The 27902-nt window shown below is 44.0% G+C and overlaps 2 protein-coding genes across 2 annotated transcripts; one reads left to right on the top strand and one right to left on the bottom strand.

The window, feature by feature from the left end:
* Positions 1-196: 196 nt before the first annotated feature.
* On the bottom strand, positions 197-19184 carry TYW5 (tRNA-yW synthesizing protein 5). Its single transcript, XM_048483722.1, has 9 exons — positions 19055-19184; positions 16839-17058; positions 15779-15933; positions 13226-13295; positions 11558-11602; positions 8765-8902; positions 5495-5582; positions 3198-3314; positions 197-472 (listed from the first exon to the last, which is right to left on the bottom strand). The coding sequence occupies exons 2-9, from the start codon at positions 16953-16955 to the stop codon at positions 216-218; spliced, it is 987 nt and encodes a 328-aa protein (XP_048339679.1). The 5' UTR covers positions 16956-17058; positions 19055-19184; the 3' UTR covers positions 197-215.
* Positions 19185-19250: 66 nt separating this feature from the next.
* On the top strand, positions 19251-27262 carry MAIP1 (matrix AAA peptidase interacting protein 1). Its single transcript, XM_048483723.1, has 5 exons — positions 19251-19658; positions 21758-21829; positions 24109-24235; positions 25436-25586; positions 27032-27262. Exons 1-5 carry the CDS (start codon positions 19272-19274, stop codon positions 27108-27110), a joined length of 816 nt encoding a protein of 271 aa, XP_048339680.1. The 5' UTR covers positions 19251-19271; the 3' UTR covers positions 27111-27262.
* Positions 27263-27902: the final 640 nt, after the last annotated feature.

Raw genomic sequence — 27902 nt, 5'->3', positions numbered from 1 at the left:
GAGTTCTAATTGTTAGGGAAGCAATTCGCTTGCTGTTTGGAAAGATTTCATCTGAGTATCACAGCATGATTGCTTCTAAGATGCAGACAAAACTGCACTAGATGGGTAGGAAGTATGAAATATTCAACAAAAATGTTTTCATGAAAGTGAAATATTGTAAGACTCTATGTGAAGCGTTTGTACATAAGACAATCTCTGAAGATCCAATGTGCCCTTTATTCATAGTTCGTGCTATATGTTTTTTCTTGGATACGTAAAACCATTTTCCGGCCATAGAAGTCTTTGTATTCCTCAGGCAGCTCGTCGAGTGTCTTCAACGCCCTGTCCAAAATCTGAGTTGCTCTTGAGGCTGCAGCAAGATCTTTGTTTCCATAAGTGTCTGTCTTGTCATAACATTCGGCAGGAAGGTGTTTCCAAAATACATTGACTCCAACCCCAAATTCCTCTGAAGTCACATTGTGGAACCACAGAGCTGCAAATAGAAGAGAAATCCTTGAAAGAGAGTATTGGACAAAGAATTAAGAAGTACTGGACAAAGAAGAAGGTGTTGGGTAAAGACATACGTGATCCAAAGGATGCATAAAGTTTCTTTTTGAAAATGCAGTTTAATTTTGTTTTATATCCAGAAATTTATAATTGATTTGAAGAAGAGTGGGGTTTATATCCCCTCTTTCTCTCCTGTAAGGAAACTCAAAGGGGCTGACAATTTCCTTTCCCTTCCCACCCCCCAACAAACACTCTGTGAGGTGGGTGGGGCTGAGAGCTCAGAAGAATTGTGCCAAGGTCACCCAGCTGGCGTGTGTTGGTGTGCACAGGCTAATCTGAATCCCCAGATAAGCCTCCACAGCTCAGGTGGCAGAACAAGAAATCAAACCCGGTTCCACCAGATTAGAGTACACCTGCTCTTAACCACTACGCTGCTGCTGCTCCTTTCTTTGAAAGGATGTTTCAGTGGTGGTGGAAAGTCCCATCAAGTTACAGGTGACTTTGGGGGACCCGTGGGGTTTTCGTGGCAAGAGATGATCAGAAATGGGTTGCCATTGTCTGCCTCCACATCATGACTCTGGTATTCCTTGGCAGTCTCACATGTAATATGAACCCTTTGATCCAAAGGTGGATCCAACCAGTTCTCACCAGTTCTCTAGAAGTGGTTACTAATTTTTTCTGAGTGTCGAGAAGGGGTTACTAAAGCAACCTCCCTGCCCAATAGGGACTGGAGGTGCGTGTGTGCGGTGGCACCACTGTTTGAATCCTACCACCATCGGAACCTGTTATTAAAATTTTTAGATCCCACCACTGCTTGGATCCATCCAGGTCAGGGCTTAAACACTACATGTTTTAAACTGTGCTGTATTTTATATTCTAGCCTATGTGCGGTTTGAGAGAGACGGTTCTATTATAAAAAAAATTTTTTCTAAGAATGTTGATGGTCTGGGTTGGCAGTAGCCCAACTTATACGTCCTTCCACACAGGATAAATGAAACTCATGATGTATCACATCCAGTAAACCTATCTGCATCTCAACTTTTATTTCTGTTTATTTAGCATGTTGTGTCAAATTCATGCTGAGATTAAAAAGTTGAATCAGATGGGCAAACTAAAAGGATGTACATAACATGTGACTGGGTCCAAAGCGTGCTTTTGTTGCCAGCGCAAACTGTAAAATACTTGTGGACCAGCTAAAGTAAGAACTAGGAGTAGCCGTGCAACCTCACAATAAAGACCGCACGGGCATCTAGCCAAATGTACCAGAGAGGACACAAAGAATGCCCCCCATATCTCCTTGCATGAATTGGTATGTCAAAACTGAAAGCATTCTAGAATACATGTGAGGTAAAGAAATTCTGGAAAAACTGATGTGTTGGTTAGAGGACAGGACTGTGCTACAATAGCTGATTGGGTAGTGCAAATTTTTATATGAAGAGATATATTGAGTAGACTGCTATATCCCCAGGAAAGAGTGCCTGGCACTCTGACTTTTGTTCTCCAGGACGCATTTGATTAAAGCAGTCCTAAACTGATTTTTTAAAAACAAAAACTAGTTTTATGTATTTTTATGTACTTTTTTCTTGTATTTGATTTACATTGTAAGCTGCCTCGATCTCTAAGGAAAAATGGTGGCTAATGAATGTTTTAAATAAATAGATACTGCCAAAGAAGCAACCTCCCATGCAAGAGTTGGGTGGTAATCATTTATTTACTATATTTAAGACATATTTATGCTGCCCTTTCACTCAAAGAGGCTCTCCCACTCAAAGAGGCTCTTATGTTTTATGCTGAACATAAAAACATTTGAACAATAAACCAGCATTTAAAATTATATATAAAATAATTCAGGAAAAACATGAACACATACCAAAAACTAGGGAAGGAGGGCCAGTAACGGTTAGAAGACAGTGACAGAGAAAGACAGACAAAAGTCCCACTCAGTTATAATGTTCTAATTAGATCTAAGATGTATTGTCGAAGGCTTTCCCGGCCAGAATCGCTAGGATGTTGTTGGTTTTCCTGGTTGTATGGCTGTGTTCCAGTAATATTTTCTCCTGATGTTTCGCCTGCATCTGTGGTTGGCGCCATCAGGAGAAAATACTACCGGAACATGGCCATACAACCCGGAAAACCCACAACATCCTAGATCTCAGATGGTTGGAGTCAAAGAGCATGAGGCTATTTACACACATTTGGTCTCCTTTGCATTGTGCGTGCTTTCCCTTTGGGTTGGATTCTCTGTTATGCATGTTCTGCAACTCACAACACTCTCAGATCTGAGAATGTCCATGGTCTCGAAAGCTCTCCTAGAGCAACTTTACAGAGAAAACGAAGGGAATCAACACGTTTCGCTTTCTTTAGGTTTCCTCACTCCTCCCAGCTTTCCCCACTACTACAATAGCAGTTCCTCTCTCCTGGGGGGTGGGTCACATGGTGGCTCGGCTTGGCTGTGGAGACTTAGCAGTAGGAGAAACCTGTTAAAACAGGAAGCCACAGGGAAAACCCACTGCGAAGCACACAGCCCTGCATGCATAACAGCCCTGTATATTTCACTTACAGAGTTCTTAAAAAGTAACCCTTTAAAGGAAAACCACAGGCACTTGTACCCTACACTCATGTTCAAAATGCTGCTTCCAGCAGAGGAAGGCTTGAGAATTTAGACAATCGAGTGGAAGGATACAAACCTACGGTTGTGTGTGTCATCTTACCTGGTATGAACAAAACTTCTCCTGCATTGAGAAGACACTCGTAACGTTTGGCCTTGGCAAAGAGAGGATATCTCTTCAAATTTGGCATATCCACATCTAAGACCTCTGACTTGCTACCTAAAAAGGGCAAACAATGACTATTATTGCTTCTATGAAGTCACACAGATGTCATGGCTGCCAACAGGCTGCAGGGCCAGGATGCTGCTTATCTATGGTTAATCCTGACAGCTACTCTGAGCTACAGCCTACCGACTCAACTGTACCTGTGACCACGGTCAATATTTTCAGCTCTCAAATATGACTTCTCACTTTGAAACAAGGCGTGCCTGAAGTGTAGAGTTTGTCAGAAGTGCCACATCTGTGTCTTCATGTTTAAGGATGCAGCTTTGATCCCAGAAATATTTCAATTAATCCTGGGCATTACAGAACTCTAGGATTCTATATAAAAACTAGTAGGCCTGGCCACACGTTGCTGTGGCTGAGTCTGGTGAAGTGGAAAAGAAAGAAAAGGGGAAGCGAATGGTTTGAACATATGTCCTTGCACAATTATTGCAAGGGAGGGGAGGGGCAAGGGGCCCCTCACTCCCCTCCCTCTCTCTCGTTTGCTTGCATGGCGTCCCGTCCCTCCCTCACCTTCCCCTTCCTCCGCTAGGGTGGGTGGGCCATGTGCAGATGGCCCGCCCCATCCCTTTCACTCCAGATGGCAGTGTATTTTCAAAGGGAAGGTATGGTTGTTGTTTCCCTTGTAGGGGTGTTGCTTTTGACGGCCAGCAGATGAAGTTGTTATGGAAACAGAACTGTGGTTCCAACTGTCACAGGTGTGGCATGTACATAATAACGGGCACAGTTGTGACATGTACACAACAGGAGGTGTGGAAACAGTATGGAAACCTGGCCGCACACAAATGCACGCAGTGTGAAAACCTCTAAGTTCAACTTCAGTCCAGTAGTTTGGGAGATTACCTATCAGCAGAAAAACGCACTGATATTTTTATATATATAGATAGCAAAGAAACTCAGGTTTCTTTAAAGGGCTTGTAGGATGATAAGCACTTTGTATTGGGCCTAGAAACACGAAAAAATGTGTGGATCTCTCCCTTTCCACAAAAATATTTCAGAGATCTCTACCACACTGTACTTTATCAACGAACTGCCAACTCTTATGAGAGCATCTGAACGAAGCCTGTGTGTTCAGAGGTCACTCGGTATTACAATTTGATTTGCTCCTGACAAAACAGCTGCAGTGGAAGTTTAATAGTGTTCAAGATGCTCCAGCAGTTCTAAGGAAGCTCTGCGTACAGAAGAGAGATTACAGTTCTGGATAAGTCTCAGTTTCTCTATACTGGGAGCTCAGCTGTACCTGGGACTCTTGGGACAGGGGAGGCTGGCATGGAAAATCCAATCTATTGGCTAGTCAAGAGACACTTGTTTGTGCCTGCAAGAATTAAAGAGAAGCCATTAGCCAGTGGCGGAGCGCCAAGGGGACGGGGGGTGCGTCGTGCACCGGGCAAACGCCTGGGGGTGGAAAATCACCCCCGGCCCCTCCCCCCTTTCCCCGCGTCCCCCTCGCGGCGCGCACACACACTACCCCCCTTCCCACACTTACCTACATTCCTTTTCTTTTTTTAGTACTTTTTGAGGCTGAAAAAAGCGGCCTATTTACAGTTCAGGCTAAAAACTGCTTCAGGAATTACAGTTCCCAGGAGACCTTGGGATTCACAAGGTCTCCTGGGAAGTATAGTTCGTCAGGCAGTTTTTTCCCTGATCTGTGAAGAGGCTGCTTTTTCAGCTCCCAAAAAAGCAATGCTAGGAAATAGAAAAGGACAAAAGCGTGGGAATGGGGGCGGGGAGTGCCGCTGGGAGGCAGGGCCATGCAGAGGGGCAGAAAAACAGACTGCTTGCACCCGCGCATGCTCTGGCCAACTCCTTCTGCCATTAGCTTAAACTTAGCAATATTGCCTCAATGGGATTCTCCTTTGATAGTCTGGAAACCTGTGCTGCTGATCTATTTTTTCAAAACAACCTGTAAATAAATAAATCTTCTGTGTTGTTTATGTACAAACCCTGCCTCAATGATCTCCCTATTCTTCTGAGTGCTGCAAAACTTACTTTATGGCAGTGAACCCATTGCTTTATACTTATTCCCCTAAGAATATCTTGTATTTGAGAGGAAAGTATATAGTTTAAAACAGAGCTAGCTCTCTATCTTAAAAAAGAGTGATACTGAAAGGTTTTTTTAAAAAAAGTATGCCCTTGCATAGTACTCATAATTTGGTTTTAAACAAAACGGCACACACCTGAAAGATACAAATAAGGGGCATCCCGAGGACTGTACAGTACAACTCGTTTCTTCCCTGTCACTTGAATTAAGAAGTTATCCATTACCTGCAAGAAATAAAAGGGTTAAGTTTGCCCTTGGCATATGTCCAGGGGAAAAAATCTAATTGTCATGCATCTGTATTGAGAGTTAAGCAACTTTTTGACAATTGTTTTGAAAATCCTTGATGTCTTGGGAAGGAAGGAGCAGGGAAGGCTTTGCGCTCAAACAGGGAAAAAGCGACTGGCATAGAAAACAACGGAAATGTACAAGCTGGACTCACCACAGGAAGGAAGTTCACAAGCAGGAAGAAGCCGACATTCTATCTGCTTTCCTTCAACCATTCAGAGTATTCAATACTATCACCAGGCGCAATTCGTGTCAGAAGGTGTGCCTTTCCCCCTAGCCACAATGCTACCTACCAAAGTGGGGGTGAGGGCAAAGCAGGATGATCCTCAACAAACCATGTCAATTTTCCCTTCCCATCCAGTACTGGTCACTAATGGGTTGTACAGGTCACCAACTACCTGCCATAATCCACCAAAGCTTTACCTCTGACCAACGATCAGGCATATCCTCAACTTCTCCATCTTTGTTTCCTCCAATGACACTCTTTAACTACTCTTGACAGCCAACATGGCTCTTCCAACCAATCTAGCTACTCCTGCCCCCTGAGCATCCTTTACTTTGACCATCTACATCATTCAGATACCTTACTGCACTGCCATTTGCCCTCCACCGGAAACCGCTGGGGCCAGTGACCACTCACTAAGGGTGGTGTGTGTCCCTGTTTTTTGATGTGGATATGTGTTTAGAACATATTTGTCTTGACTTTTCAGGATCAGCAGGGTGGCTCATAGCAGATAAAAGACAACGATAAGACCAATAGAAAAAGATACCAAGCCCGGTGACGTTAAACCTTTATTACCTTCAACATCTCACTGAAAAACCACTGCTTGGGAAAAAAGACACTTATGGACTTGGTCCAGTGTGTAAAATGCAACTCCCAATTTCTGCCATAGCTGAGTTTGTGTCAGGAAAGAATATCTTGTACTGATGAAATAGGGTTGCCAATTCTGACTTCCATTAGAATTTGACACTTCTAGGCATCCATGGGGCAGATGGGAAATCTCTAAGCACCATCTTCTTGAACTGTTTGAATTCATCTCCTGATGGCTGTCACAGAGAGGCACAACCACATCTGGGAACAAACCAAGGATCCTCATGGAGCAAGCAAAAAAGCCCTTTTGTGCCTGGAATGAAAATACTCCCAGAAGTGTTACATTCCAGACTCAAAGTTCTCCTCGTGTCACTTGCATAAACATCTAGACCAGGGGTCTGCAATCTGTGGCTCTCCAGATGTTCATGGACTACAATTCCCATCAGCCCCTGATTGGCCATGCTGGCAGGGGCTGATGTGATTTGTAGTCCATGAACATCTGGAGAACCACAGGTTGCAGACCCCTAATCTAGACAGCCACTTGACACTGCTTCTAGACACAGGAAATGTAAAAGCTGACTGAAGTGGCAGATGCCAAAATGGGATTGTGAACTGTGATACACTGCTTATTGCCAAGTGGAAAACCCACAAAAGGTATGAGCTTTTGGTCTCTACCAGGCCTTCTGAAGTTCAGACCAGGGTAGGGTTGCTAGCTGTGGGTTGAGAAATAACTGGGGGGGAGAAGCTGGGGAGGGCAGGATACAATGCCATGAACTCCACCTTCAAAGCAGCAATTTTCTCCAGGAGGATTCATTGCTATCACCTCGAGATCAGCTGTAATTCCAGGAGAACTCCATACCCCACCTGAACATGAACACATGAGCTGTAATTCCAGGAGAACTCCATACCCCATACCCTGAACATGAACACATGAGGCTTTTACCAGTCTGCTCAGAGGCTAGGGCACTTCCTTGCAAGTCATTTCTATATTGTCCTTCATGTATGTGGACTCAGTCATGCAAAGGACCGTGCAGGGGAAATAAAGAAATTGAAAGGCAAACTATAACAAGAAAAAAACCAGGCACTCCTGTCTTTGGATATGGATTCTATAATGTGTCAACATGACATTGACCACAACAGCAACCTTTCTGAATGCAAATAGTAAAAGAAGTGGGGGTGGGAGAAGAGAGTTGGATAGCAAACCAGCCCTTTTTGTCAACTAAGAGCACTGACTTCTGTAGTACAGGGGTAGGGAACCTGCGGCTCGAGAGCCGCATGCAGCTCTTCTGCCCTTGCACTGCGGCTCCACAAGCCGAGCCGCCAGCCCCATCCTTGCCCGCCCTGAAGGCAGCAGGGCAAGCGCACCAATTGCCCGCGGCTGACTGGGCCGCGTAGCAGGCTTCCCCTCTCGCCCGCCCTGTTCGAGCAGGGTGGGTGCTTTCCCGGCGGCCGATGAGGCCGAGCCATCGGCTACATCCTTGCCCGCCCTGCAGGCAGGCAGAAGCGGCCTTTCAATGCCAGCGGCGGCCAGGCTGCGCCGTGGGCTTCCCCTCTTGCCTGCCCGTTGGCCGAGGCGGGGTGCTTCCGGCGGCAGCCGAGTCAAGCTACCCGGCTTCATCGCCACCTGCCCTGCAGGTATGGCAGAGGCCCGAAGCGCACCAATTGCCTGGCTTCCCCTCTGCATGCCCCGTTGGAGCGGCAAGGTCGAGCCGCTGGCCCCATCCTTGCTCGCCCTGCAAGCAGCAGGGCGGATGCATCTATGCGCTTCTGAGAATGAGCGGAGTAAAAGGTAAAAAACCCCAATATATACAGTGTTATCTTTATTTTAAATGTTAAAAATTATTTGCGGCTCCAAGTGTTTTCTTTTCCCATGGAAAACGGGTCCAAATGGCTCTTTGAGTGTTAAAGGTTCCCTACCCCTGCTGTAGTACAAAGCAAATAGCACAATGGTTCTCAACCTGGGGGTTGGGACCCCTTTGGGGGTCGAACGACCCTTTCACAGGGGTCACCTAAGACTCTCTGCATCAGTGTTCTCCATCTGTAAAATGAATAAATGTTATGGTTAGGTGTCCCCACACCATGAGGAACTGTATTAAAGGGTCGCGGCATTAGGAAGGTTGAGAACCACTGAAATAGCAGAAGCAGCGCAGGGAACTTCCAGAGCTTCTAGTCTGAAACCAATAACCCAAAATCAACACAAAGGTTGCTGAACCAAAGTGCAAAGACAATGCAACCAGTTTTCTGTCCATAAAGCAGACTTAAGAGCTCTGAAATGCTGTGCTAACAAACGTTCAGAGATGTGTTGCCTACATCATAATGGGTCCAAAGCTGCAGTCCTGCTGAGCCAATGCGGAAGACCGTGGAGAAGAGCTGCTCCTTCTCAAAGTATTCGGGGACCCAAATGTCATCCGCCAGCAGGGGAAACTGTCTTCTGAGGTCTGCAATATCCTGAAAAGAGAGGACCATTCTTAGACTTCCTATATTGCACCACATCTTTGAAGAGAGAAGAGTGAATCCATTCAGACACAACTATATCAAAACTCTACACACAGGTAATACTTCTATTGCCAATGACAGGGAAAAATCAAGGCAAGTGCCTCCGCCTCCCTTCACTTTGTCCTTCCCTCTGCACAGAAACTGCAAAAGCTTGAGCACTCTATGGTCCCATTTTTGAACTGATGGACACCTGTAGTATTCTGACACAGGGTGATAGGTGCAACCACAAAATGGCTGTCGCAGGAGGTGGAGTCAACCATAAAATGTCTGCTGCAGGAGGTGGACCCCACCCACCCACAGGAGCCCAAATGCAGAGGATAAGAGGGGTAATTTTTTTAAAATTTACTGGGAAAGACAAGTGAGAGAAAAGAAAACCAACACTTTGTGGCAGTCGCCTCTGAAACTGTCACTTCAATCTGCATAACTAATCAGATCTTCAGTGGCCAACCGGAAGTCATGCTGCAAGCCCCACCAGACCCTACCCACATTCTAAAAACACATAGTGGGAGCAGATAAAGTTATCTCCATGGCACCCACAAGCTCCAAGATGGAGACCCCTGATACAGCTCCTAAGGTACAAAATATTAATGCAGCTTGAGACACAGGCTCCCAACAAGACAGCTTAGTATGCAACTGAGAATCAGAGCAACCAAGACACATCACTCAGAGCTGTTCCTATTCTAAATCCTGGTAATTCAAATCACGTTCAGGATGCTAAATACGCACACAGTTGTTTTGCATGAACCCTGAATGCTTTATTCTAAATCCTATCTTTATTTAATTTTGTAGTGTTGAAGACTTCATAGCAGAGGTATAAGTAAGAGACAGGCAATGAAGATAGATAGGTAGAGTAGCATGTGGGAAGGAAAGGTGCCATAACACAATCAATCCATAACCTTTTGAAAATGCTGCCAATTTTAATAGGTATATCCAATACCACAAGAGCCATTCAAATTTATGATAAAGAGGGCTCTTCTTTGGTCTTCTTTCATTCCCCCCAACAGCCTCACAGAACTGTTGTCACTGGGGATTTTTTGGGAGTGGGGATATGATGGCAAGCCCAGATTTTTATATATATAATCTGGTTAACAATATATATATTGTTATCCTAGATTACATATTAACCCAGTCATTAACCCAGATTATATATTGTTAGACTAATGGCCCTACCTTATTAAATTTGTTTACAAAAAAAGAAAGATTGAAGCCAATATAGTTGGTGATATGTCAAAGAGATTTTCTCCACTGGCCTGTCCAAGCAAAGCTGAACTCGGGGGAGATTCATCACTCCAGTAATCAAAATTAGAGGGTAAAGGTAACATTCCATCAGTCTATACCTGGATTTTATTGCTTTAGGGGCAGATGGTCTCCACCCCTTAGTCCAGAGGTGGGATCCAACCAGTTCTAGAGAAGTGGTTACTAATTTTTTCTGAGTGCTGAGAAGGGGTTACTAAAGCAACCTCCCTGCCCAATAGGGACTGGAGGTGCGTTTGTGCGGTGGTGCCACTGTTTGAATCCCACCACCATCGGAACCTGTTATTAAAAATTTTGGATCCCACCACTGCCTTAGTCCTTGTCTTCACCACTGAAACAGCAGTTAGCCAATTATGGAATAAAGGGTGCATCATCTTGGGGCAGTCTTCCAACAAGAAGTTCCATGATTATAATTCTGGAATGTTAGTCGGGTTAGCCTGTCGCAGTGCAATTAAACAAGAGTACAACAGCCCCTTAAGGATTAACAACATTTATTCCAGGATACACTTCTATGAGTCACAGCTCATTCTGAATCGAGCCAAAGTCAGTTATTATGACTCACAAAATTTTAGTCTCAAATAAACATTGTTTGAGGTGCTACTGGACTCCCGATCAGTTTTGCTACATGGGGTTTCTAAAACGAGTTTTTCCCCTGTGTACAGATGGTCTTGGTCTTTCATGGTTAACTGGAGCCAGTCAGTTATCTTGGACAGCCTCTCATTATTTCATGCAATTAGTTGCAATGCCAAAAAACAACAACAACAACAACAACACACACACACACACATGCTGTCCTGTTTTCAGAAAGGGATTTTCTCTTTGCAAGGGGCCTTCTTGAAAATGACCGACTCCTGCAGTGGGGTAAAGAACTGACCCCGTCACCTGCCCCTCCCAGTCACTTGAATATCCGGCCACCATTCCTCTTCCCAAAGGCCAAGGTTGTCTTGCTCCTTTGTATTTAAATTTGATGGTGATGATAGCCTTTATTGGCATTCCAAAATACAATAAATACAATAAAACAATAAAACAATAAAACAATAAAACAATTGTCCATGAAAGACAGATAGTTACAGCAGCCATTCAGACTCTCATCAAAAGTTTAGTCCAAATGGACTCATCAAAAGTGCCATTCCTGTACACCTCTCCACAGACCTGACTAAAAACCCACCAACAGAGCCCAGGCCTCACAACAGCATACAGTGTCAACACTCCACTATAAAACACAGAGTTTGTTAGAGTGGCACCTAATCCTAACACAGAACAAGGGATAGGGGGTGAGGAAATGGGTGTATTTAAATTTCTGATTTTGAAAAGGGAAGGCTGATGACATGTGCTTGAGAGAACATCGCTCACCTTCCGAGGGTCTTCTCCCAGAGACCGCAGATAATACTTTTCATCCTCAAAAATGAAAACAAGAACTGCTTAAACAAATCAGCTTAAACACATCATGTCTACCTCTGAGTCTATTTTTTATTTTGTTATTAAAAATTAATACACCACTTTTCATCTTGTGCAAAATAATAGTTAAAAATATCTCAACTTAAAAACCAAAAATAACAACCCCCTCTTCCCTCTCCACATTTTAACCTCTGAACAAATCTTGTCAGAAAGATGATTTTGAGAACACCTGTCTGGCCTAGAGGTCTCATGAACTTTACAGCAGGGTGGCCATTTAATCCTACCCCCCACCAGCTTTCTAACTGCCACACCCCCTGGCTGGCCTTTCACACACTTCCAAAGAACCATGTAATTAATTCCATCCAACCAAGAGGGAACTAGGGGTTGATTTCTCAAACAGCAAGCCCCTCAAAGCACACAAGCAACTTTCAAAACTGAGGTGATGCGCAAAAACTATTTGTGATCAAAATTTGGTAGTGAGAGTGAGAAATCCCACAGTAGCTCTGTGGACCCCAGGCCGAGAGATTTTATTGCTTCTATCTAAAACAGCTTCCAAGCTAGCACAGGAGGTGCTGTTGCATAAAAATGTGATAAAGTGATTAGAGTGTTAGACCTGGAGCTGGGAGACCCAGGTTCAAATTTCCACTTTGCCGTGGAAACTTACTAGTTGACCTTCGGCTAGTTATCCTCTCAGCCTAACCTACCTCACAGAGTTGCTGTGAGACTAACAAAGAGGAGAAGAATGTAAGCTGTTTTAGGTCCCCAGAAAAGAGAAAGGTGGGATATAAATGAAGTATCTAAGTATGTAACTAACAAATAGAGTTTTATAAGCTTTACTGGCCGATGATCATCATAACCAGATAAGAATCCCTTTTTTATCTCCACTTCCCTCCCCTCTCTTTGCTCTCATTGTCTTGGGGTGGGTATTTCTCTTCTTGTCACATTAATGGCACTGTACAAACAACAAATAATCATAATAACGTTCACTGTTGTGAATTATCTGTATATATAAAGAACAAATCTCCCAGATATGATGGTTGGAATGTGCACAAAATATGCTCTTTTGTGTAAGTACATCTTGAGAGAGAGAGAGATCTCCAGGGAGAATAATTAAGCATGGGTGAAGCTTCCATTACAATGCCCACTTAACTGGATTAATTGGGATTGACTTTGAAGTCAACACATAGGAGCCACATGGTGCACAGTGGTAAAGTCAGTATTGCAATCAAAACTCTGCTCATGACCTGAGTTTGATCCCGACGGAAGTCAGTTTCCAGTAACCAGCTCAAGGTTGAGTCAGCCTTCCGTTATTCTGATGTCAGTAAAACGACATTATTCTGATGTCAGTAAAATGAGAAGGCAATGGCAAACCACCCCGTAAGCATAGTCTGCCTAGTAAATACTGTAGTAAATATTGTGATGTAACATCACCTCATGGGTCTGTAAGACCCAGTGTTTGCATAGGGGGCTACCTTTACCTTTAAACACATATAAGGCTGTACTGCATATATACCTTCACATGGAAAGTGCTGGACTGTCTTTTGAGTTGCAGCCTACTTTTTTCCTCACAAAAATTTAACTTTCAAACTAATTTCAGTTCTAGTAACTAAACTGTACAGTTACCTCAGAAATAAAGTACTCTGCGTGTTTGGCTTCAGCTGCTCTCTTTACAAATACATCAAAGGGCAGTGTTCTGAAAGGAAAGTAATAAAAATATTCCACAGGCCCAAATAAAAGAATTGACAGTGTATTTCATACAAAAAGGAATTGCTTCATTTTAAACGTTGAGATTATGTTAATGCTTTCTCCAGACAACCTGCTTCAATTCCACGCAAAGCAGACTCCTTTGAATCTAGCCCTGCTGATCAACACAACAATCCCAAGCACAGTTATGTCCCAAAGTCATGTCCATAAGTCCTAAAGCCAATAGTAGCTACATGGGATGAAACCACTTCACTGATTTGTGGCTTAATTTTCATTTTAAACTTGGCATGCCATTACTGTTTTTGTGTTTCTTTTACGTCAGAGGAACCACTTCCAAGTATATTTGCAAAGGGTCTGGCAGTAAGTCTCACTCACCTCCCCAGAACTAGCTTGTGGCTTTAATTTGCACAGAATTAATGATTTCATGTTCCTTTTAGATAGACCACTGATGCATTATCAGCTCAAAGTACAAGGCAGAGGACATAGTGTCCTCTTTGGGGTTCAAATTGTCACAGTCTAGACAAGAGGAAATACGTTGGAGAAGACAGCAGAGGAATTTCCATGGGCAAATGATGAAAGACAATCGAATGCCCTGGATTCCGTTAGTCCCATCCTCCAGTTTCGGTTCAGTGGAAAAAGAGGCACAGTTATTCAGCCACCGGAAAAGAAAATAGGTCTGTGATCCAAAGGGAAGCCATCTGACAATTAGGTTCTTTGAAAACAGTTCCCAACTAATTCAGGAGACACTATGGTAGTACTGTACTGCCTAACAATGATGCCAAAAAATAATTACTCTTTAAAAAATCTTTTATGATTGCATCATGTCCCTTCAGCCAAATTCATTCTAGAATAAGAGTTCTGGGGAGGCAAACATTCTAAAAGTTAATGGGAAGAGTTTCTTTCAACAGCAGAACAGGATTCCTGAAATTTAGTTGTCTCCTGAACACACTACATCTTTTGGATAACCTTTCCCCAGCCCATAAAGTTCATTAGACATACTTTCCAAGCTTCAGAATTTCATGTACCACTTGTTCCTCACGTACCCAGCTCCAACTTGCATGTGTACATGTTCACAGGGGCATTTCTCATCCCAATTCTTAACAAACAAACCCTGGTCCACCATGTCCAGTCTCAGAAACCAGAGCTCACTCTCCTGGCTGGGGTCTCCCTCCTTTTTAGTAAATGCTAGGGGAACAGAGTTCCCATTCATTTTGGAAAACTCTCAACCTGATTTTTTTTTCAAATATTTCCACGATGCAACTTCTAATTTTAAACAGAATTGCAAAATGGTGGCCAAGAACTGCCACTATTATTTAGTTGTTTGTTTGTTAAAACAGTTATATCCCATCTTTTCTTGTAGTTCAAAGTGGCTTACAATAACAGTTAAAAACATTTTAGGCTTTAAAAACCAAAAATAGCAAACCCCATTTTTCTCTCACCTCCCTCCCTCCTTAAAAGCTGCATGCCAATTGAAACCCGCTCAAAAGCCCTGGCAAACCGGAAGGCTGTGCAATCTGGAGTCTCTCCAAGGAGGAGAACCTTCTAATCTCTTCAGGGAACCCATTCAACAGAGCTGGAGACACAACAGAAAAGGCCTGGATTCTGGTCATCGCCAGACGGGTCACTGGAAGTGGTAGGACAGGTACCAGAGGGCTGACTGACAGCCATAGCTGACACACAGGAACATATAAAAGGAATCAGAGACCCCTTCCACACACTCAAAATAATGCGTTTTCAAACCACTTTCACAACTGTTTGCAAGTGGACTTTGCTATTCCGCACAGCTTCAAAGAGCGCTGAAAGCAGTTTGAAAGTGCATTATTCTGCATGTGCGGAATGAGCCAGACATTCAAATTAGGGTTGCCAACTTAGGGTTGGGATATATCTGGAGATTTTGGGAGTGGAGCCTGAGGAGGGTGGGGTTTGAGGAGGGGAGGGACTTCATTGGGGTGTAATGGCATACTTTCCAAAGCTGCCATTTTCTCCAAGAAAACTGATATGTTGTCTGGAGATCAGCTGCAATAGCAGAAGATATTCAGCCACCAACGGCAACCCTAATTCAAATAGATTGCTTGATCATACCTGAGCAACCTGTACCTGATAGGCCAAATACAGCCCACCAGCCTGCCCTGTGCTTGTCAAACCACTTTCTCCATTGAGCAAAACCAGGGAAAGATTTTTGCCCTTTATGGATCCTTTTTGGCTTGGTGGGCCACAAGTGCCAGGGGTCTGTGTTCAGTCCAAGGAGGAAGGTTTGCAGAAGAGTGATCTCAACTGCTGTTTCTGGAAAGCAGACTGTTATAAAGTGCAACCTTAAAATTCCCATAGCAGAGCAAGACGGTTACCAAAATATGGAGCCCCGTTATGGAAAGTAAAAGCATTAACCCTGAATAGAGTTTACAGTGTAAATACAGAATCTCAAAATGTTAGCAGTATACCACTAAAAATAGAATAAGATTTGGAATGAAATACCTATACACAAAGTTCTTACTGAGGAAATCCATCTGTGGCACTGCAGAGACATGGACCTTTACTTCTTTACTTCCCACTGTTTGACTAAGGTAATCCACGGTCCATTTGGATGTGCAGGGACCTAAATCTATTCCTTTCAGTACTGCGGGCTTTCTCTGAGGATGAATAAAAAACAGAATTACTCCCATCATGTACCATCTTTTTACTGCCTTTGCCCATTTCTCAACACATGAAGTATTTCTAATTGAGATCTGTCCAATACTTAATTGATCTATTATTAGTCACTAGGTTACTGGAAATGCAGGCACCAGCTTAAAGGGGAGAACCTTGTTCAAAGAGATACCATTGTAAGACACTATATTACTTTGCTGTCAATGCAAGCCCCATTAGCACAGTGCTCTTATCAACTTTATCTCATTCTTCCTCACGTTATCCCAGTAAGTCACCACAGAGGACTATTCTGAACTGTAAATAATAGTGTTGTCTATAACTTCTAGGTAAGATCTTCAAAGACTTGCACAATGTACTGTTAATATATTTCATGTAAGTGTTTCTATCCCACCAAAAATTAAACCACAAACCCCCAAATCTCTATTTCTGTACTATTATTATTTGTTTTTCATAACCTCATATACCTGCATTTGTCTAAACAGGTTCTTATGTTCACAAAAACTTATGCTCAAACATAAGCTGCTTGATCTTTAAAATGAAACTGATTCCTGAGAGACAGCCTTATTAATTTGTTTTAGCAAGCATCAACAGGAATCTTGGAACACCTTCAAGATTGGCAAAAAAACTCTATTCCAGGAGAAACTCTTGTGGACTAGAGCCCACTACTATTGCAAGAAGATCTGCAATAGAAATAAAAAATCTAGCATAGGGAGGATCCATTCCTTGGACAGAAAGAAGAGGGTTTTAGTCCATGGAATCTTCCACTTGTTCAAGTACCCCAAGCCAGATATCACCAGACCCCTGCAGATTACAGGACTCTGTTCGACAATCATTAGAGGTAATTCCAGGAGATCCAATGTGGGGCTGAGGCCACCCAGGTTTTCCCTACCAGTGGGTAGATCTCCTGCAGGAAGCGCTCCTGGGTGACTCCAGAATACTGAGCCACAGTGATGACTGCGTGCCTTTCCATAGCCAGGACGCCAGGCTCAGCCTTATTCTCGTTCATTTCCTCTGCAGTGTGCCGCTCTTGTTGCTTCTTCCAGGAAACCAGGGCTGGGGCCGCCGACAACCTTGCCTCTTCACAACCAGTCTGCAGGGCAGACAAGCAGCTGCAGGCATAAAAAATCATGTTAGGTAGACCCCAGGAGGCCACTTGCTACTTGCCTCTCTCCTTTGCACCCCGAAGAGGGGATGGAACAGAACTAGGGTTGAATCAAACACGAAGTTAAGAAGCCAAACCAGGAACATCTTCAATCAACATTCCAAATTGGAATCATACTGTTGCAAGTGAACAACAATGGTGCAAGGTGGGGTGCCCGTTTGAGATGGGATGCTGCACTAGATTGACCACTAGTCTGATCCAGCAGGGTTCTTCGGATGTTATCCTGCCCTGCTCAGAAAGCACAGTTTTGTGGCCAGCTCCCTGCAAGGCCAAAGAGAAAGATGCACACTAGGATCACAAGATGGACACGCTGGCCCTGTTTTTTCTCATCCTCAGAGAAAGCCCGCAGTACTGAAAGGAATAGATTTAGGTCCCTGCACATCCAAATGGACCGTGGATTACCTTAGTCAAACAGTGGGAAGTAAAGAAGTAAAGGTCCACGTCTCCGCAGTGCCACAGATGGATTTCCTCAGTAAGAACTTTGTGTATAGGCATTTCATTCCAAATCTTATTCTATTTTTAGTGGTATACTGCTAACATTTTGAGATTCTGTATTTACACTGTTAACTCTATTCAGGGTTAATGCTTTTACTTTCCATAACGGGGCTCCATATTTTCCTCCCGAGAAAGTGTTTTTCGGCCAGGGTGGGAAATCTCCCAGAATTACTACTGATCTTCAGATGACAATGAGTTTCCCTGGAGAAGATCACAGCTTGAAAGAGAGGGCTCTGGGGTACTCCATACAAGCTGGGAGAAACCAAAGTCCTTCTCAAGGTACTGCTCCCAAATCTCTAGGAACTGCGAAGGTGGCAGCTCTAGCATGCCACACTCTGGTATGGCGGCTAGGCATGGAGACTAGGGGGAGCCTCCACGTTCAGAAGCAGTCAGCTTTTGAATCTTAGTACCAGGAAGCAGTATCAGGGGAAGGCCTCGGCCACTGTGCCCTGTTGGTAGATCTCTGGAGGAACTCATTGGCTACCGTTTGAGATGGGATGCTGCACTAGATTGACCACTAGTCTGATCCAGCAGGGCTCTTCGGATGTTATTCCTGCCCTGCTCAGAAATGCAGTTTTGTGGCTGGCTTTCTGCAAGCACCAACTATCTTTGATGAGTCAGCGAAAGACAAACAGAAGGCAGAGATGGGAGCGGGCAACTCTTAACAGAGAGCCAATATACCCATTAGAAGCCTCAAAGAACTGATGGAAGTTGTTTGAACATACTGGCATACTGAGGAAGACGCATGAAAAACGTTCTATACGCGCGAGACGTTTCTATGTAGAACCTGCAGAATTGACACATGGACTATATGGAACTGAAGTTTTGTTTCTGAATAGAGAATTGAATGGACTAAATGATTATTTATGTTTAGTTATAAGAGTTGGAAGATTTATGCTGCATTTTTAAGAACCTTGTCAAAGAAATAAGGAAATGTAAATACAAATAGAAGTGTTGAGTTGTTCAATTATATATAAGATTAATATATAAGATTAGACACAGCCAGAGTGCAACGTGTGTATTTTTGAGTTTATTTGGTTTTCTGCAAGGCCATAGGGAACGCAGCAGGGGCTTCCTGGTGCTGATGCTGGAGTCCCTGCTGGAGAAAGATGCCCACATGGCTTGCCAAGAAGAAAAAGAGTTTGGATTTATACCCCACCTTTCTCTCCTGTAAACAGACTCAAGGTGGTTTACAAACTCCTTTCCCTTCCTCTCCCCAGAACAGATACCTTGTGAGGGAGGTGGAACTGAGGGAGTTCTGAAGAACTGTCACTAGCCCATGGTCATCTAGCAGGCTTCATGTGTAAGAGTGGAGAAACAAATCTGGTTCACCAGATAAGAGTCCGCTGCTCATGTGGAGAAGCAGGGAAACAAACCCCGGTTTCCGGACTAGAACACACCTGTTCTTAACCACTACACCACGCTGGCTCCCACCTGAAACAACCCACCTGAAACTCTTCCTTCTTCGCCAGAAAATAACCCCGGTCTTCCCGAGGGGTGAGCTCAGCCCAGACTGGCCTTCTCTTCTTTCCGCAACGCCATCCTCAAGAGTACTTCTTGAGAGTAAATCCCATTGCCTCCCGTGCTGGAGGAGGAAGGGCTCAAAGGCGGAACCTTCAGCGCGGCGCGCCTGTTCCCGGCCGGGCTGCTTTCAACACGGACCCTATGAGTTCTTTGGGGGTGATAACGGCCGGGTTCAGGCGGGCGACTATGGCGCTGCCCGCGGGGCTCTGCTGCAGCCGGGTGCCCGCCGCGGCCCACCCCCGCCGCTTCCTTCTGTTGTCGGCTTCGCCTCAGGCCCAGTCGGGCCGGCTCGGGCCTTCCTCCCCTCGTTGCCCTCCTCTCCCGGCCCCTTCGACCCTCCGGCCGCCGCTCTGGCCCCCCACGCGCCCCTACAGCAGCGACTCCGAAGGGCGGCGGGGACGGAGCGTGGTGGTCGTGGGCGTCCCCAACCCGCTGATGTGGCTCCGCACCCGCCTGTACTTCTTCCTAATCCGTGCCTACTTCGACCAAGAGTTCAGCATCCACGAGTTCACGCAGGGCGCCAAGCAGGTGAGGCTGGACTGGCTCCCTTGTGGTTTCCCGTTGCTCCTACCTCATAGGGTTGTTGTAAGAAGAAAATGAAGGAAGTGAAAGGGGGCTACTTTTAGCTGGAGGGTGGGGTTGCAGTGCCCTAAAACAAATACATGCAGCAGGTTAAGTATAAAAGCAGGTAATGGAGGTTCACTAAGGTTAGGGCTGTTTCGTCCATCGAAAAAAATATTTGATGCCCTTCCACCCAATCAGGTGTCTCCAAGGTGGCGTTTGTGAAAGCACTGAAACCTTTGATCAGTTAAAAAATGGAATTGTAAAAAATAGAAGCACACAAACTTTTAATATAGTTGCACAGCTGACATGCTATGGCCACCTGTAAGTGTGTCAAGTGTCAGAGACCTTGTTACTATTACACTCCCCCCAGATTGTATCTTAGTTGTTTTTATTATTATTATTTTCAATTTAGAAGCCTCCTGTAATCTGAGGCTCTGAATTGTAGGTTCCCTACCTTCTGTGTAAATCTGTCTCTGATCATGTGCTGTTTTGTCTTAAAGACATCTGAGTAGCTTCTCAGGATACTGGGATGGACTCTGTGCATGACTCGAAAAAGCCCTGAATCTCACCCCTTAAGGGGAATGATGGGATCAGCAGCAATGTCCCTGTGTATGTGGTTGTGAGAATTACTCATTAAGCCATCCATGCTGAGGGATCTGCTTGCGGTTCTGTGTTTACCAGGTTTTGTGGTATCACCTCATCTGCTCCCATTGTGAGCTTGTAGTGATTCTACCTTGGCTGTCTTGTCCAGAAGCTTTCATGGCCGGCTCTCAGCCAGAATACAAGACCCATTGGTGGGCTCAAGGGAATTTCCTGTGTCAGGAATTGGAACTAGCAGGTGGGTCCTGAAAAAAGGGGCATATTTGGCCTGACAGACTTTGTGCAACAGCTGAGCTTATGGCTACAAAATGTTGCATGTTGAAAAGAGTTGTATCTCCTGATAATGGGTGCATCTTACTTTCCATTTCTTCCCCTATGCTCAGTTTCACTCAAAATCATGCTGTTTCTCCAGCACAAATGTCGCATTGAGAGAGAGCTCTTCTTGTTTTTGAACATTTTAAAAGACAGTTCTACCGTCCCAGCTCTGCCTTGTATTTCTCATCTGGTATTTTGGACCTGCCTTGTTCCTTTGTCCTCTTTCCTCCCATTTTTCAGTGACAGGTGATTCCTGCTTCAACTTTGTATATAGCCTGCTGTTCCATTGCCCTGTCTAGGGTTTGGATTAAAGGTGTAGTTTCTTAATGTTGGCTGGAACTGCATGGTATTTGAGCTGCCTGTTGTTACATTACTCCTAGGGTTGCCATAGAGTAACTTGTAAGAGGGGACCCAACCCTTGATTCTAAATACATTATCATACTGTCAGATCTAGTAGAAAATCCTGCTGGTCCTTGTGGCGATGACAGAATAAGCAAAGCTGTTGAAAAATCTTCCCTTTTACTTCCCAAAGCATCATACATCCTGACAGGAAGTTAACAGAAATATAGCTTTCTGTTCTCTAACATACTCTGAGAATATTACTTTCCACTTCTTCCCTCATGCTCAGTTTCACTCAGGACTATGGTGTTTCAGCAGCACAGATTATGAAGATATTCCTACATACTTAGGGAACTCCTAAACATGCAGAAAAGCATGTAACTCCAGAAATGGTCTGGTAAGACTTGTTTGAAACATTGACAGCGTCTAGGCCTCATTTAATTGGGGGTGGGTGGGGAAGAACCAGAGAAACTACCTGTACAAATCCCTGTAAGTTTGAAGATTGTAGGGTTTGGTAACATTTCCAAATTCCCCTCCACCTTCTCGTAAGCTTCATGCTGGTTGTTATCCATAAAGCATGTGTAATTGTGCAGAATCTGCACAGAAGCCCTGCCCACAGACTTACAATCAAAGCCTAAAAGGAAAATACATCCTGTTTGTGGTGAATGAAATAATGTCAGTTTAAATGCGCTTAGGCCATTTTCTAAATTATACAGCAGATATAATTATTCTGCAGCGATGTCTGCTTCCTCGATATTCTTGAAAATCAAATAAGTGGGCTTTTCCCCCTCTCCTGCCTTGTCTTCCAGGCCTTTGCTATTGTTTCGAGGTTGATTTCTGAGCGTAAATATGAGCTGCTGGAGGAGTTGATATCTCAAGAGGTAAAAAAAGTTAATGTCCATTGTTGTGGTGAAAACCATTCACCTCCTTCTGTTTCTTAAGTGTTTTAGAGGACAGAGGGGCCTTCAGATATGGTTGTGTAATATTTCCTGTCCTCTGCTAGTAGACCGCCAGGTGATCAGTGGCAAAACTGAGTTGGGTGACTGGCATCTGAATTTCTAAAGAGAATGGGAAGTGGATTCTTCCTTCTCTGACCTGTGCTGCTGCCAATACCTGCTGCTCCATCCTTCATTCTTTTCCTGATCTCTGCTTTACCATTTCTTTAAAAGCCAGAGAGGGGCAACTGAATGAGGGGGTAGGATGAGCGTTACTGTAGTTTCAGACTGCAGGTGGAGAGTTGCGTTTTTTAATGTTTTCCGTCTAAAAAACCTCCCTGCAAATACAGTGGAACCTCAGTTTTCGTTGGTAATCTGTCCAAAAAGAATCGATGAAAACCGAAACCGATAAACTGAGGCAAACTTTTCCATAGGAATTAATGTAAATCCAATTAATCCATTCTAGGCACTCCAAAAAACATACCAAAAACACATTTTTTGGTGAATAAACATAGTGTTTAATGCTGAAAAGAGTAACAAACAATAACACTAGGACCAGCTTCAGAGCCAGTGGACCAATGTCGCACCAGAAAGCTGTCCAAAGAGGTCTGTTTCTGACGCCTCTTTAAAATTTGTCTGAAATGGGGCAAGACATTGTCATTAAACAAGTTGCAGACATGGCCTGCAACAGCTTTGCCTGGGTGATTTTTCTCCACAAACCCCTGCACCTTACTGCAAATCGATGAAAACCGAGGCAAATCGATGAAAACCGAGACAAATTTTTCACTGAAAAAATCAATGACAACTGAAACCGATGAAAACCAAAGGCAATAAAAAACGAGGTTCCACTGTAAGAACTAGGAAACCAGGGACGTATGTTATAGCAGTATTCTTCCTGTTCTGTGCTAGTTTTCTACTTGGAGAACTATTAAGGTTGCGAGTCTTTGAAAAATGTCATCCCTTCCCTGCGTCCTAAAGTGGTACAGTCTACCCTGTTCCCTCTTTCTACTACATGTTTAGACAAGCCTTAATTTGAGCTTCCCAGGGTTCACTCACAGAGCTCTTGTTAGAGGTCAGGCTGAGCAACACATCACAAACATCTATACAACCCGTGCTGTGTAGTGGTTTAGACAGGGTATACATGAAATAAATACATGCAGAGTGCTTTCAGTTTATCTCTGCATAATGTTAATAAGTAGTCACACATTGAGAAGAGACTGCCAAGTCAAGAGTATAATTTCCAGGTCTGCATGAATCTCAGCCACTCTCAGTGAAGTTCTGAATCACCTTTATCATGATGAACTGGTGTTTAGTGTTCCAACCCTGTGTCCCTCCGGTTGGACTCCTAGAAAATCTTCCTAGCTTCTGTGCATGACATATTGTAACTATATGTACACACACTCTAATTGGCTAGATGCGAGTCCAGTAACAACAAGATTTTCGGGATGTGACTCTTGAAAGCTTGTACCATGAAAATGTTGCTGGTCTGTAAGGTGCTCCTGGACTTGAATTTATTTATTTAATTTTATTAGATTTGTGTCCCGCCCTTTCCCCCACACGGCTCAGGGCGGGTCCCAACATAAAACTTAATAATCAATTACATTTAAAATATGACACCATTGTAAAACCAATAAAACAATTTAAATACAATAATATTAAGCGCCTGATTAATAGGTAGATAAAAACAGATGGCAATATATACACCTTTCTATCCTCCCTCTCCCCCCCGAGGCCGAACAAGGTGGTCTGTAATTCTCAATCTGGCTGGCAGGGGTCTGCAACCTGCGGCTCTCCAGATGTTCATGGACTACAATTCCCATCAGCCAATTGGCCATGCTGGCAGGGGCTGATGGGATTTGTAGTCCATGAACATCTGGAGAGCTGCAGGTTGCAGACCCCTGCTAGACAGAAAGGCCCGGTGGAATTTAGCTGTTCTGTTGCAGACCAGCAAGGCTTCCTTTTGAAACACACACACTGCAAAATCTTCCTAAATATTCACAGCTAGATCTCTACAGAAACAAGGGAGCTAAGGCTGAATAACTGGGGTAATGTGCTAGACCCTGTGCAGTTGGGTTTTTGAATCTGATTGGACCTCCAGATACTTCTGCATGTTGTTTTTCCTGAGCACTGGTTATGACAGGCAGCAGCAGCATCCACCCTGTGGGTTGATTTCAGAGCTCCCATGTCCTTTGGGATCAGCGTTAACAGTCCTCCTTCTGCATCAGATGCTTCAGATGCTGAAGGAGAAGCTTTCTTTGCTGTCTGAAGACCACAGAAGTGCCCTCGCGGCTGACATGGATGAAATAATGTACACAACAGCGGGAGATGTTGGCATATACTACGACGATAGTGGTACGCATTCCATTTCAAAGCATCCTTACACACAGGAACGATGCTGCCTTCTACTGAGTCGGACCACTGGTCTGTCAAGGTCAGTGTTGTCTGCTCAGACTGGCAGCAGCTCTCCAAGGTCTTGGGCTGAGGTCATTCTTCATACCACCTACCGCCTGGTCTTTTTAATTGGAAGCATAATATCTGTAACTTTCTGCATGTGATGCTAATGCTCTGCCACTGGTCCAGAGTCCTACCCGCTGTGAGCCAGCATGGTGTAGTGGTTCAGAGCAGGTGCACTCTAATCTGGAGAACTGGGTTTGATTCCCCGCTCTGCCACTTGAGCTGTGGAGGCTTATCTGGTGAACCAGATTAGCTTGTGCACTCTAGTACATGGCAATTCGGTGACCTTGGGCTAGTCACAGTTCTTCGGAGCTCTTTCAGCCCCACCCACCTCACAGCATGTGTGTTGTGTGGGGGGGAAGGGAAAGGAGATTGTAATCCCCCTTGAGTCTCCTTACAGAAGAGGAAGGGGGGATACAAATCCAAACTCCTCCTCCTCCTCATCCTCTTCCTCTTCTGTCTGTTACCAGCTGTTGCAGAAAATTCCCATTACGGTTTTCTGTTGGGGGCTTCTGTGTGTGTCAGAAACCTGTTTGTGTTTCCTTACCCAGTTAGTGTATCCTCGCCATACTAACCCTGCGTGGCATTTGTGTCAGCCCCAAGCAAAGCCTAGATATCTTTTCTAAAGTGACAAGGCAGCCCATGGTGGAGATAGGTTTTTAATTTAGCTCCCAGTCTCCTAACAAGGAGCCCAGTCCTTTTGATACTCTTTCTTTGGGACAAATTTGTAGCTTGGCAGTAGAGCACAGATTTTTGCAGAATGGCTTTCCAAATCTACACTAAAAATCTGAAGGAGAGAATGAGAGGCAATCAGTATTCACATCAGTCTCGACACAACTCCCCTGTGTTACAAAATAGCGCTCCAAATTTTAGATCCTATTGTGTGAAAGCTTGTCAAGAGTTCTTAAATTCTGCTGGCTTTTTTATTTTTACAAGCAGCAAAATGCAGGCATTTTCCTGTTGTTTTACACATCAAGAGTATGCAATATTCTTTTTTAAATTATGCACTATTCTGTTCACTCAGTTCAGTCCATTGATTCAAGATGCAGCAACCCCTTTCCAGATCTGTCTCTAATTTCTCCTTCATCTTGTAAACAGGAAGAAAGTTTGTTAGTATCCTGATGCGTTTCTGGTACCTGACCGATGCTGACCTTCCTGACGAAACTCCAGATGGAACCAAAGTCTTCCAGGTTGTTTTTGGCGATGAAACAACCAAGGAAACAAAGCGCCTCTTAACAGCAAACTATGAGTAAGCCTGTCTCTGGCATTCTGTGGGGACTTTCTTTTCTTCGTCAAGTCAATGCCTTGTATACTGCCCTCTTAATTTAAGTCTTAATTCAATGCAAGTGGTTCTTCCTATTGCAAAAGAGCTGTTCCCGGAAGGCTTCTTTGGCTGGAGGAAGATGTATTTGCTAAGTGGAGTGGTAGGATGCATGTTAATCAGGAACTCTTTTTTGTGAAGAATCCCCTGTGGTGGTCATAATAGGCCACAGCAACATGTGCTAAGGAAGACCGTGTTTCCACCCTTTTAGTGAACTGGGAAGGCTATTGAGGTTAACCCTGTCATTGTATCATCAAAGGCTTTCACAGCTGGAATCAACTGGCTATTGTGGGTTTTCCGGCCTGTGTGGTAGTTTTTGCTTCTGACGTTTCACCCGCATCTATGGCTGGCATCTTCAAAGGTATGTCACAGCGAGATGTGTCATGGAGAGAAACTTACCTTGCTGTGACATACCTCTGAAGATGTCAGCCATAGATGTGGGTGAAGCATTAGGAGCAAAAATGTCCATGGCCCCACAGCCCAGAAAACCCATCACACCCAGCTAACCCTGTCATTGTTTTATTCCTTGCAGCATTGGAAGTTCAGAGATGTATGGTGGTGGAAATTGCTGTCAAGTGACAGCTGTCAAGTGATAGCTGACATGGCAAGTCTAGCCTGGTTCCTGTGGGCATTATGGTGCCTGCTGGCATCTTTCCTGGTGCTCACCAAGTGTTCACCAAGGGAGTGAATGCGGTTAGATAGAGCTTTTGCCCAACAGGGCATCTGATGGGCTGTGCAGATTAAAGGGCATCCAGTTAAGCACTGCTTCTGCCTAAAATGTGAAAGAGTTGCTATTAGAGTTGCATATCATCCCTCTCCCCTAACATTTTGTGTTAGAGCCCATTGCCTTGTGTCAGAATTTTAAAGGTACCCACTGGCTCAGAAAGGCTGAGGATCTCTGCCATAGGGTTTTCAAGGCAAAGGACATTCCGAGGTAGCCTCCATTGCCTCCTTCTGCATAGTAACCCTGAATTTTCTTGGTGGTCTCCCATCCAAGTATTAACCAGGGCTGACCCTGCTTAGCTGATGAGATCAGGCTAGCCTGACTGTCCAGGACAGTTCTCTCAAAAGCCTTCTTGATAAGCTTTGGGCAATTTGCTTTGTTCAGTGTATCATCTCCTAAAATAAGAATAACAGTGATATTGTGAAGATATCATCAGTTAAAACCAACACAACTGAACAATGTAAGGGCTGGTATAGACACAGTGGCTTAGTTCCTCAGGGTGGCTACCAAAAGTCCCACCGATGAGCTAAATGAAGTTTGTTCATGTCTTCAATATTCATTCCATTTGCAGTAGTACTAAAACCTCTATAACAACATTTAAATAATATTCTTGCTAACTCCTCTTATATTTCTTTGGCTTTTTTTCAAGGTTCCGAAGAGAATTTACCCAAGGTGTAAAACCGGACTGGACGATTACACGGATTGAACATCCGAAACTTTTGGAATAAATTCACTGAATACCACTTTCATGGACCATTATCAATATTTGAATATATCAATCATCTCATGACAGGAGCGATACAGTCTTTCATGGGCTGATTTTGTACTTTTCCAAATACAGTATATTGCTGTGATAAATAATAAAATGTTTTCCACCAGATTTGGCAGCGATGCCACACATTTGTTCTTGACGTTTCTCTGAATGCGTCTTCCAAGGCCTGTACAGCAGGAAGCATGCTGGGCTCTTATACTTGGAGACCTCTCTGTGCAGAAGCGGGCAATTAGTAACAGAACACTTAATAAATAATTCCTTTTTTGGTGTGGTTTTTTTTGGGGGGGTGGGGTGGCAAGGTTTATATTGTGGAATTGGTGACTAAAAATGCTAAAAGAACAGGAATGACTTCACCAAAAGTACAGGGTGCAGTTACAAGCCATAATTTTTAGGCTCAAACTCTAGAACAAATTTACCAAAATGTCACCTTTTCCTTTCTGATCTGTACTATTTACTTGTGAAAGAAAAGATAATTTGGTAGACTAAACAGTTTGGAGTTTGACAAATGACTTTTCCTTCATTGTCTTCTGTGCATGCACAGTAAATGGTCTTGTCAAGTCTCAGAAATTACACAGGACCTTGCTTAGTATTTGGATGGAAGATCACCAAGGAAGTCCAGGGTCGCTGTGCAGAGGCAGGTGATGACAAGCCACCTCTGCTCACCTCTAACCTTGAAAACCTGAGAGGTCACCATAAGTCATTTGAAACTTGACAGCACTTAATTATTGCTCTGACCTGGATGGCCTAA

This window comes from Sphaerodactylus townsendi, linkage group LG02 (assembly GCF_021028975.2).
Source record: "Sphaerodactylus townsendi isolate TG3544 linkage group LG02, MPM_Stown_v2.3, whole genome shotgun sequence".
NCBI lineage: Eukaryota > Metazoa > Chordata > Lepidosauria > Squamata > Sphaerodactylidae > Sphaerodactylus > Sphaerodactylus townsendi.
This window is presented reverse-complemented; position numbering and strand designations above follow the sequence as displayed.